This window comes from Carassius gibelio, chromosome A13 (genome assembly GCF_023724105.1).
Source record: "Carassius gibelio isolate Cgi1373 ecotype wild population from Czech Republic chromosome A13, carGib1.2-hapl.c, whole genome shotgun sequence".
NCBI lineage: Eukaryota > Metazoa > Chordata > Actinopteri > Cypriniformes > Cyprinidae > Carassius > Carassius gibelio.
The window spans coordinates 26,979,295-26,992,496 of NC_068383.1; the positions used below are offsets into that span (position 1 = coordinate 26,979,295).

The 13,202-nt window shown below is 39.6% G+C and overlaps 1 protein-coding gene across 1 annotated transcript in view; it reads left to right on the forward strand.

Annotated features, from left to right (window-relative positions):
• LOC128026719 (collagen alpha-1(XXI) chain-like) overlaps positions 1-13,202 on the forward strand; it is an 87,192-nt gene that overhangs the window by 38,641 nt on the left and 35,349 nt on the right. The window contains exons 17-18 of the mRNA XM_052613982.1: positions 12,088-12,132; positions 12,312-12,365. Of these exons, the coding sequence (XP_052469942.1) occupies positions 12,088-12,132; positions 12,312-12,365 (99 nt within the window). The remainder of the gene's footprint in view (positions 1-12,087; positions 12,133-12,311; positions 12,366-13,202) is intronic.

The window sequence follows — 13,202 nt, forward strand, 5'->3', positions numbered from 1 at the left end:
TGTTTTACACGATCCCTTTCCGGGGGTGGGGGTCCCCCTTTGTTCTGTTCACGATAACGTTCTGAAGGTGGGGGTCCCTGCTGGTCTGTTCATGATCACGTTCTGGGGTGGGGTTAGTAGTGCATACCCAGCTGAAAACAAACCCTGTCGTAAATTTAGCTGAAGTTGAACTCAAAGAAAATAATCCCTGGCCATATTTATGGCCTATTACGCAGTGTAAGCTGTGTTCGCCTACGGGGACCAAACTAGCAGCTTATAAAATCTCAAAATTAACCCTTCGCAAGCATGTAGACTAGAAGTGATCTAAATACTTACATCCTTGTATTGGTGGTTAAAATTAAGCTTTGACAGTTTAGTAAATCCTTTGCACCAGTTAGCCATTAAGACAGTAGTGCGGGTGTGCAATGTATACCATCTGCGATAATATCACAATTGTTGTTTCAACAATGTGCGATTTGACATTATCAGGATTTTGCCAAAAAGCAATTAAAACACTCCTGCAGAGTGCTGTGAAATCTAGTAGACGGATCACAAAAAGAAAAAAATACATGAATAAATAAAGATATAGGGGCATTTCAACAACAAAAATCATTCCAAACACAGCCACCATAAGATGTGTTTCATATCACAGTTTTAACAGTGACTTGCTGCTACCTACTGGCTGTTTTAATTTCACATTTAAAGTATCTTTTTATTTATTTATTTTTTATTTCAAATGAGTATACAACACTTAATGCCTTATATATATAATTTAAACTGCAGGTTAAATGCATTCATGTCCTGTGTAAAAAAAAATAAATAAAATAATAATAATAATAATAATAATACCTTACATTTATATAGTGCTTTTCTAGGCACTCAAAGCGCTTTACATAGACAGGGGGTATCTTCTCAATTGGTAACAGCATTACCTATTGCTTAAAACTGATAAACCATTTATATAATGCCATTTGCCACTAACAATTCAATAATAATAATTAAAAAAACAGTTTTGCGTCTATTCACAAACATAGTTTGAAAATTTGTAAAACATTGTAGATATATTAGGTTACACCAACAAAACTAAATTTAAGGATAAGAACTGGTAGAAATCGCTCTTTAACAACTGCATGTTACCACTTTTTTACAGTAGGAGGTAAACTCTTAAAGTAAACTTGGCACTCTGTGTTCATATTCTTAGCTCTTTTACAGATTTTGATATTTTAATTTCACCGTCTTAAAGGCACAATTTGTAATTGTTTTGCTGCTGGAGGGTGCATATTCAAAATAAACAATAGGGTAGTTTGATGGCGCCATGACTGAGTGTGGAATCATGGGAGTTGTCATATTCATCCCCACAGCTGATGCAATCCGACGGGACTCGGGCAGAAATCATGTTCATGGATGGGACTCGGGCAGAAATCATGTTCATGGATGAGATAATGATTTATTAACGTAGCAGAATGAAGGAGGGTGTGGCTGAAAGCCGTGAAGCAAAACGAGGCTGCTGAACGAGCGTGACACACCGCTTGAAAGGAGCAGAGCTTATGTTATGCCACAGTCGAACATGTCCGCTCCTTCTGGTTGTGCGTATATGGGGAAAAAAGCAGTGCTGTTTTATCATAATAGAAACATTTGAAAGTTTTGTTATAATATTATTGTTATAACCATCTGTCAACTTTCTATTAAAATGCACAACATATTAAAGCATCTTTGCTATTTCCATGTTTTCTACAAAACAAAACTGGAAATTGAGTGGTTATGACGTCATTGGCAAGCAACACAATGACACTATGGACTGTGTCCAAAATTGCATATTTTTCTGGATTTAAACATTCGTCAAAACATTTGAGATAATGCAAATACTGAGATCAGCACAATATATAACAATGTTTTATTGGTTTTTGGATGTTTTAATAAAAATATCTTACATAGACATGCCTTTCATGCGTAAGCTTTGTAACACGCAAAAATATTCACTTTGCTTACGATGTTGTTGCCTTAGAAGTATAATATTTATTTCAAGTGAAATGTGAAAGAAAATTGATTTTCCCTGGTTGTTGTTTTAGAACATTATTAACCCATGTTAAGAGTTCTTCACATGCTTTTCCACTCCACTTGCTTCTTGTTTGTTTTGCGGTGTCTCGAGCATGACACGTGTTTAAGAAATGTCAAAAGAAATGTAAAAGTAAAAAAAGCCACCTTAAGATTTGTTTTTTTCTAATTTCACTGCTCCATCTTGTGTTTTTCAAAGCATAAACACCTTCTGTTTGATTCGTACATACCTTTCTTAATGTCCTGCGAAGGGGCTGCCACGCACTGGTGTCCTGTACACCACTGATCAAGTCCTGACGCTGAACAGAGAAATCAGTAAAAACACTTGAAGTAACCAGTGTAAATGGGCCCTTTAGTCCAGAGTGCATTTTCCTAACAAGCTGATGATCTAAATAAGGTGTGTTAGATAAGAGAGACAAATGAAATCTGTAGAGTGTCAATAGGATATTTTCACCAATTGTATTGTCCATAAGATCAAATTTGTCTGATCAATTAGAAGAGTGACAAGATGCATGCCTTTAATGTCTGTAGCACAAAAGGATGTATGTCTGTAGTTTCATGCCAGAGTGTATTACTCTGGGCTAAAGGTTTGTTTAAATCAGTGTTTCCTAATGTTATTCCTTGAGATATTTGGATATTTCTCTTATCTTAGTAATTTATTTCAGGTCTTGGAGTCTTTACTGACAGACTAATGAATGTTTTATTTGGAAAAGTTTGAAAATGTGAACTGTTGGTGTGCCTTCAGAAACAGGGTTGTGAAATCTTGGGCTTGAAACAGAGCTTGAAATCCCTAACCCTAAGTAGTGCTTACCTTAGCAAGAACAACTTGACATTATTATGGAATAACATTAAATAGGCTACATGATGTGAGAATTTGATATAATTTTTAGTCAGACTGAAATCCCTGCAGGAATAAATATTTAGTCTGAAGTGTCAATGCTCCGATTTGATTGTTATTTTAGCAATAGTAGGAGGATCCTTCAACAGTAATAATGCACAAACATTTGTTATAGGCTAGGGCTGGACAATAATTAAATATCAGTATGTATATCGATATCATTTTTTTCAATAACAGTGATGATTTGAAAAACACATTTTCGATATTTCTATATACATTTCCAGTGTTTCCCATACATTGATTCATTTGTAGCATTTTAATTTGTTAAATAAACATGAGCACTGCATGTTTAAAAATCAAAACGCGGTGCAGGTGTTTTAAATGAATGTATCTCTGAAGGGATTTGACTGTCTTCAGAAATATTTAGAAGGCATTTTATTATTTTTTTAATAAAGGAGTGTTCATGAGCGGAGCTGCTTTTATTACAACCGTTACTGGAGAAACCGCTAATTCTCTTTCAGTCAGTCATGTTAAACATTACGTCAGAAAGAGACTTATGGAGTCTCACCCGAGAGCATAATCACCTTTGAGTGGTAACAAAACGAGCCAATGGTCTGTGGGATTTGCATCGCGAGCTCTGCCCCACTGTGTGGGTATATATGGAGTAGTGCAAGCAACTCGCATTCAAGCTTTTACTTTGGAGCCGAGCACATCTTCTGCTGGTTTCACCGGAGTTCTTTCAATGCGAGTCAGCTGGTGTCGGTGTGATGGCGCAATTCAGCAGTTTGTCAAGAGCTTCCTACCATCAGCTCCCGCATTCCCTTGAGCACTTCAGCAACTCTTTATAAAAGAGTTTCGGGTTGTGTTTGTGTCTTTTTAAAGATGTCATTTCGCCATGTGTTTCTGGGTGCAGTCGATATATGGCTCCTCGTGAAGGCCAGCTGTTTGAGTTTCAGGATGAGTTTGCTGGACCCTCTAATCAGGATCCTGGCATCTCATTAAGGGTTCAGGAGGAAGACCAAGTGTCAATTGCCGCATCACAAGGGATGCTTGAGTCCTCGGGAAATGAGAACTTGGCTGCATTGCCTCTCTCAGGAGTGCCAACATTACCGGAGTCTGATCCCGAGCTGATGGCCGTTCTTTCCCAGGTAGCTGAGAGCATTGGGCTCGAGTGGAATCCTCCACCCTGTTGCGAGCACTCGATGTTGGAGAATTGGTTCCTGGGGGCTTCACCCCTTCCGGTTCCTTTCTTTCCGTAGGTGCACCAGGAATTGACCAGTTCATGGAAGTCACCTTTAACTGACCGAAACCAGTTTAACCCCAGTTGAGCATTCTGTAGTGATGCAATTGTGTCCTCAGAGCACCTCCACATGGTGTAGTGGTCCCAAGCTTCCCTCCAAAGCCTGTAAGTTCTCATCCACGCTTGTGGCCAAGGCTTACAGAGCTTCTGCCCTGCACACCATGGAGTTTCTATTGGTCCTTGGTGGTTACATAATTGGTGGGTGTGTTCTGAAACTCCACCCTCCACCTGCTTTCAAGGGGCAGGCATATCAGTACAAGGTTCTTCCATTTGAGTTGGCTCTGTCTCCCCGCGTCTCCCCGAGGGAGCTCTGGCTCCTCTCGGGGACTGAGGTATCCGTATCCTTAACTACCTCGATGACTTGCTGATTCTAGCTCACTCTCGAGTGCGGTTGTGCAAGCACAGGGATCTGGTGTTCAGACACCTTCCCTGTCAACTGAGAAAAGAGCAAACTCGCCCCTGTGCAGAGGGTCTCTTTTCTTGATATGGGAATAGACTCGGTCACCATGTTCGCGCAGATTCACCATTGCCATTCAGCAGCTGCAGTTGCACAGACCCTGTGGAAGATCAGGATGGATGAAGAGCAGGTCCTTATGGTTGCACCTTTTTTGCCTGGCCGGACCTGGTTCCCTGAACTTGTACCTCTTCCTGGCCAATGGACCTTCTTTCTCAGAGATGGGGAACCCTCTGGCACCCACGTCCCGATCTTTGGAACCTTCATTTTTGCTGGATCCTCTTCAGTTTGCCTACAGAGCAAACAGGTCTGTGGACGATGCAGCAAACATTGGATCCTGTTTGTGGACTTCAGCTCGGCCTTCAACACGATCATCCCAAACCTCCTCTTGCCCAAACTAAATCAGCTCTCCGTGCCCACCTCCATCTGTCAGTGGATCAACAGCTTCCTGACAGACAGGCAGCAGCTAGTGAGGCTGGGAAAATACACATCCAGCACCTGTACAATCAGCACCGGAGCTCCCCAGGGCTGCGTTCTCTCCCCACTGCTCTTCTCCCTGTACACTAATGATTGCACGTCTAAGGACCCCTCTGTCAAGCTCCTGAAGTTTGCAGACGACACCACACTCATCGGCCTCATTCAGGATGGTGACGAGTCTGCTTACAGACAGGAGGTAAAAGAGCTGGCTGTCTGGTGCACTCTCAACAACCTGGAGCTTAACACGCTCAAAACAGTGGAGATGATCGTGGACTTCAGGAGAAACCCCCCTGCACTCCCCCCACTCACCATCATGAACAGCACTGTGACTGCAGTGGAGTCATTCAGGTTCCTGGGCACCACCATCTCTCAGGACCTGAAGTGGGACAATCACATTGACTCCATTGTGAAAAAGGCCCAGCAGAGGTTGTACTTCCTTCGCCAGCTGAGGAAGTTTAACCTGCCACAGGAGCTGCTGAAACAGTTCTACTCCACCATCATCGAATCCATCCTCTGTACTTCAGTAACTGTCTGGTTCAGCTCAGCTTCTAAATCTGACCACAGAAGACTACAGAGGGTAGTCCGGACTGCTGAGCAAATCATTGGTACAACCCTCCCTTCTATTCAAGAACTGTACTTATCCAGAGTGAGAAAAGGGGCTGTCAAAATCACTCTGGACCCCTCACATCCAGCACACTCCCTCTTTGAACTGTTATCATCTGGTCGACGCTACAGAGCACTGAGCACTAGAACGACCAGACACAGGACCAGTTTCTTCCCCCAGGCAATCCATCTTATGAACAGCTGATAATAACTGCGAACACACTACACTTTATATTTATATACACATACACTTATTTATCTAACACACATACTTACTATACACTTAAATTTTGCACATAATACACACGTACATACATAACTGCATTTTGTAATATACCTGCCTACAATTGTAAATTTGTATATTGTCATTCACTATCTACTTATTTGTATTTTTTATTCTTTTATTATGTGTTTTATGTTCTGTCGCTGTCATTCTGTTGTACTGTGGAGCTTCTGTCACGAAAACAAATTCCTCGTATGTGTAAACATACCTGGCAATAAAGCTCATTCTGTTCTGTTCTGTACATGTGTGGGTTCTGGATTAGTCCAAGGTTTAGGTACCTTGCCACCTCAGGTGGTAGCTAACATCACTTTGGCTAGTGCCTTGTTTACCAGACACACCTATGCTTTGAAGTGGAACCTATTCATCACTTGGTGTTCTTCACGTCATGAAGACCTCTGGAGATGCCCAATCGTGTCATTGCTTTCCTTTCTTCATGAAGGGTTGGAATGAAGTAGGGCTGTCAAAATGGCTGAAAAACTAAATTCGAATTTGAAATTAAATATTATCAAAATTAAAATTATATTCAAATTTAAAATACATAATTTTAGTTAGGGTGAAGAAAAGCTTTTGTCTTCTCTTCTGAGGCCACAAGAGGGCGCATTGGGCAACATATTACTAATGCACGTTTATTCTAAGCATTAGAAAATATGACAATAATATTTAAAATAATGTTTATAAACCAATTATAATTATGTATTTTAAAGAACTATAAACAAAACAGCATCATATGTGCATGCATAGTTTAATACAAACTGGTGAAAGCCAATCACACAGAGTACATTTTTCATTTAGACACAAGATGCAGTGAGATGGGGGAAAACCCAACATAAAGTCTTAAGATATGTTTTTGAAAAAAATTTAACTCACCTTATTTTTACATGTTTTTCTAAACATGTGGCTCTGTTGTGCTAGATGTGAGTGCAATTGTGATAGAAGATATCCCTCTAGAAAATGCGTGAAATATGCGTTCTGTGTCAATAGCTTGGTTTCACTTTTGACCTAAACAAGATCTTCTCCACATCCACATGTTCTCTTTTTCTGCAATATTTTGAAAAACATTGTAGCAAACTGTATAGGTTTACAAAAACATTATAATGCAATGACACTTATATTTTCATTGCATCTCGTGTGCCACTGATAAAGGCCAAAGTATAATTTGACTGTCCGCATCTGCGCGCCATCAGCATTATGTCAATTTTGTCATCAAGATGGCTCGCGGACAGACATGCAAAAAGTCTCAAACAGTGCCTGCACGCGGACGGACTGTGCAGCTGTCAACAGCGCATGAACAATGTGAATGATGTCACAGAAGTAGTACTGCTTGTCCAGCTCGTCAGCATTTTGAAAGCTGTGCGGACCAGGCTGTGTGGGAGACGGAACGAAATGCGGAATGTGAAGTATACCCGGGGTGGGCCTTAAAGGAGCCTCCTTAACACATACCTAATATTTGAAAGCAAAATTTTTGCATTCAAATGTGGATTTTTATTTTAAATTCGACGAAAATTCGAAATTCATATTTTTTGGACCCTGTTGATGGTATGTTTCTTGGGAAGCATGATCTGGTCATCAGGTTCCTGAGAGGGGCTAGGTGGCACAATCCCTCATCTAGTTCCCTTTTGGGACCTCACAGTTGGTTCTATCCACACTGCAGAGGGCTACCTTTGAACCCTTGCTCTCAGTAGAGCTGAAGTTTTATCATTGAAAACTGCACTTCTGACAGCTTTGGCTTCAGTTAAGAGGGTCAGGGACCTGCAGGCATTTTCACTTGACAAAGCATGCCTGGAATTTGGGCAGGCCAACTCTCACATTATCTTGAGACCCCGGCTTGGATACATGCCCAAAGTTACCACCATTCCTTTTAGAAATCAGGTGGTGAACTTGCAAGCACTGCCCCTGGAGGAGGCAGACCCAGCCCTGGTGCTTCTTTGGCCAGCATGTATGCTCCACACCTACCTAGACAGAACTCAGTGCTTCAGGTCCTCAGACCAGCTCTTTGATTGTTACGGAAGCCAGCAGAAGGGAAAGACTGTCTCCAAGCAGAGGTCATCCCTATGGATAGTGGATGCTATTGTCCTGGCTTATCAGGCTCAAGAGCTGCCATGCCCCCTAGGGGTGAGAGCTCACTCAACTAGGTATGTAGCCTCCTCCTGGGCGCTGGCGCATGGCGCCTCGCTAACAGACATCTGTAGAGCTGCAGGCTGGGCAACACCTAACACATTTGCAAGATTTTATAATCTCTGTGTAGAGTCCGTGTCCTCCCGGGTACTCGCCCCCTCTGGCTAGTAAAAGTATCTGCTCGGTGTCAATCCGCTTGCTGTGCCATTCAATTCCATGGACTGGATGTGTGCGCTATTCCTCTCATGTGAGTTCAGAACCCTGGGTTCCTCCAGCACTGATGATGTCCAGCACTTGTGTGCATGCCCTATAGGTCAGCCCCTGTGTTTGACTAGGTGCTTCCATTTGTTTTTATTCCCCTTTTTTTGGGCAATCCCACATGTGTATTTCCACAGCAAGTCTCTAGGTAGCATGTCTGTTTCCCTTGGCAAGCACCTTGCCAGCTCTGTCGTTGAAACATTCCACCCTGCGGTTGGGTACCTCAGATATTCATGTGTATCACCACCACATGGTTGATATCTGCCTTTGTAAGTCTTCCATTACCTTTTTCTGGGAACGTGGGTTACTTAAGTAGCCTAGACGTTCTACTCGCTTCTACTGCTTTTACTGCTTTTACTATTAATAATAATTGCTTTCTATTTGAATATATTTGAAAATGAAATGTATTTATGTGATCAAAGCAAAATTTTCAGCATCATTACTCTAGTCTCCAGTGTCACATGATCCTTCAGAAATCATTCTAATATGCTGATTGTCAATAATAATAATAAAAAAAACAGTTAAGTAGTTTTTTCAGGATTCTTTGATGAATATTCTTTGATGATCCAAAGATCAGCATTAATATTAAAATAAACAGCTTTTGTAAAATTAAACACTATACCATTAAAAACTTTTTTTTCCCTTTATTTTTATATTATATAAATTAACATTATAGTAACTATTATTTCATTTAGCAAGGATGCATTGAATTAATCAAAATATATGATGAAGCCATTCATAATTAAAAAAAAAAAAAAAAAAATCAGATAAATGTTGTTCTTCTGAACTTTCTATTAATCAAATATACCAAAAAAATTCAACTTAGCTGTTTTTTTTTTTTTTTTTGAGTATGAGCCCTATATTTGACAGTGATTTCACATTTCTTGTTTGTGTGAAGGCTAAATACAAATTATAGCTCAACATTTATTAATTTGTTCATAAGTTTGTAGATACAGACATCTGTTGTGCCCGTTCTTGACTTTTTCAATAGTGTTCATATTGATATCAGAATTATATCGTATTGACCGAAATTAAGAAATATATCTTGATATAAATTTTGGCCATATCGTCCAGCTGTATTATAGTCTACATATTTTATTTAACAGTAAGCTTTTGTGTAGGCTAATGGCCAGCACACATCACAGTTCAAACACTGTCCTAAATTTAAATCGCTAGCAATTGCATGGCAAAGTCTGGAGAAGAAGTCATCAGTGTACTGAATCACTAAGGCATTTGCCATTTAAAACAGGTCATTGTCAGAGAAAAACAGCAGCAGACCAGCCCATATCAACTGTAGACATTTTGGATCTCTCTCTTATCTTAGTAATTTATTTCAGATCTTGGAATCTTTACTAACAAGCTGAGTTGAATCCTCTATTTTATTTGGAAGAGTTTGAAAATGTGTAATGTTGGGTTGGGAAATCTTGGGCTTGAATCAGAGCTTGGAAAACAACCACTTGTAAAATGTAACAGATGTACTGCAGTACATTATAATTTAATAAACAGTTATGACAGACCATTAAAGTCGTTATTATTTAACTCTATTACTTTGACAATATCCTCTGAATACAGAAAAAAAAAAACTATTAGACAAATGAAGCAGTTACATTTAATACACTGTTACATTACATAATAATAGAATTAATAATAATCTGTGCACAATGAAAACTCTTCAAAAATAGCTAATGATTAAGATAAATCACTGTCAAAATGACATTTAAACATTTTTGAACATGAAAATAATTTTTTCTTTATGTCTTTTAAAAAATTTCTTAAAATGGCTTAAATGTACAAATCTGATTCCATAAAATCAGAAACTGTACAAATTGAGAATAAAAACAGAATGCAACGATGTGGAAGTTTCAAATTTCAATATTTTATTCAGAATACGACATAAAAAGTGAAAGTGAAAGTGACGTGACATTCAGCCAAGTATGGTGACCCATACTCAGAATTTGTGCTCTGCATTTAACCCATCCGAAGTGCACACACACAGAGCAGTGAACACACACACACACTGTGAACACACACCCGGAGCAGTGTTCATCATTTATGTTGGGGGTTCGATGCCTTGCTCAAGGGCACCTAAGTTGTGGTATTGAAGGTGGAGAGAGAACTGTACATGCACTCCCCCCACCCACAATTCCTGCCGGCCACTCACAGATGGCCATATCACATGTTTAAACTTAGAAAATGTATAATTTTAAGGGAAAAATAAGTTGCTTTTAAATATCATGGCATAAACACATCTCAAAAAAGTTGGGACAAGGCCATGTTTACCACTGTGTGACATCCCCTGTTCTTTTTATAACAGTCTGCAGACACCTGCAAACTTCTGGGGACTGTGGAGACAAGTTGCTCAATTTTAGGAATAGGAACGTTGTCCCATTCTTGTCTAATACAGACTTCTAGTTGCTCAACTGTCTTAGGTCTTCTTTGTTGCATCTTCCTCTTTATGATGTGCCAAATGTTTTCTATGGGTGAAAGATCTGGACTACAGGCTGGCCATTTCAGTACCTGGATCCTTGTTCTACACAGCCATGATGCTGTAATTGATGCAGTATGTGGTCTGGCATTGTCATGTTCTCCAGTTGTCTAAAAAGAACTTCAAATTTTGATTTGTCTGACCACAGAACAGTTTTCCACTTGGCCACAGTCAATTTTAAATGAGCCTTGGCCCAGGGAAAACGCCTGCACTTCTGGATCATGTTTAGATATGGCTTCTTTTTTGACCTATAGAGTTTTAGCTGGCTACGGTGAATGTGCTCACGACAATGTTTTCTGGAAGTATTCCTGAGCCCATGTTGTGATTTCCATTACAGAATCATTCCTGTATGTGATGCAGTGCTGTCTAAGGGCTGAGGATCACAGGCATCCAGTATGGTTTTCCAGTCTTGACCCTTATGCACAGAGATTGTTCAAGATTCTCTGAATCTTTGTATGATATTGTGCACTGTAGATGATGATAACTTTTTGCATTTTTTCTCAGAGAAACTCCTTTCTGATATTGCTCCACTATTTTTCACCGCAGCATTGGGGGAATTGGTGATCCTCTGCCCATCTTGACTTCTGAGAGATACTGCCACTCTGAGAGGCTCTTTTTATACCCAATCATGTTCCCAATTGACCTAATCAGTTGCAAAATGGTCCTCCAGCTGTTCCTTATATGTACATTTAACTTTTCCGGCCTCTTATTTCTACCTGTCCCAACTTTTTTGGAATGTGTAGCTCTCATGAAATCCAAAATGAGCCAATATTGGCATGACATTTCAAATTCAAGATTTGATATGTAATCAATATTCTATTGTGAATAAAATATAGGTTCATGAGATTTTTAAATTATTCCATTCCTTTTTTACTCACAATCTGTACAGTCTCCCAAATTTTTTGGTATCAGGTTTGTAACTCCACATACCTCATTTAGTATAGAAAGAAACCATTAATATGCTAATTAGGCCTTGCTGCAACTCAATCACCCCAGCTCGGACTAGCTCCACTTTTACTCTGTTAACTGAAGAGTAAACTTTACACATTGGAGGGATGTTCTTCATATGTGATTAATCCAGACTGCCCCATGCATGTTAAGAGGACAAGAAGCCCACTCATTTGTGTCTGTAGAGCTGAAGTCATTAATGAATGTTAAAGTCTTCGTGGTATTTCTTGAATATGCACATTGTTAAACAAAAATTGACAAGCAAACATTGCTTTTTTTGTCTTTTTTTCAGGGCATACCTGGTATACCTGGAAATGATGGTCAGAGTGGAATGAAGGTGATTCTTTCTTTCTTTCTGCCTTATGTGGACATTTTGTATCTCATTTGTTGTTATGCCTCATGCTCTTTTACAAAATTTTGTGAGCTGCATGCATTTTGTAGTTTATATCTCACTACTATTATAACTTAAACTACCCTAAACATATTGATAATTTACATTTGTTGGTTTCTTTAAAGGGTGAAACTGGCTTGCCAGGACCGAAAGGAGCCAAAGGTACACCTGGAGACTCTGTAAGTAAATCTAAAAATATAGTAAGCCCTTGAAAAATCATGATACAGAAATGTCATTGGGTTGTGTCCTAATGGTTAAAGAGTCGGACTTGAGACCCAAAGGTCACAGGTTCAATTTTTAGTACCAAAAACAAATGTAGGTGGGGGGATTCAAAGGAACAGTGCTCTCTTCCACCCTAAATACCCATTACTGAGATTCCCTTGAGCAAGGCACCTAACCCCGAATTGCTCCCAAGGTGCCGCAGCAAAAAAAATGGCTGCTCCAGGTGTGTGGGTGTTCACTGCTGTGTGTGCACTTGGAGCGATTAAATGCAGAGCACAAATTCTGAGTTTGGGTTTCCATACTCGACTACAACTTAAACAAGGTAAAATAAATGGCATAATCTGTGGACTTGTCAAAGTGGACAAGATGCAAATAAGCTAAAACTGTGGTGGCACTGAACTACACTGCTGCTCAAATCGCTTCCATCGCATGCAAACATAGGAGAGAGGAAACACAAGCAAATGTCTGAAGTCTGATTTTTGAATTCATACAGTATGGTAAAACATGTTTTAGCAATAGAAAATGTAAATGTCACATATTAACCTCTTAACTCAATACTCCTAATATAGACATCAAATTTCCATGGTTTACAGTGTTACAGGAGAACTGGCTAGATGAATAAACTGACTGAATTTGTGATTTATCAGAGTATGCCATTCAGTTCCTGAAATCTATTACAGGGTGACCTTGAATGCACAAAGTTAGTGTGCCTGCACCTAGTATTTATTGTTCAAAGCAATGTGCTGGTTATTTGTTCAGTCCCCAATAATAGGCTTAGTTGTGTATAATGTTTA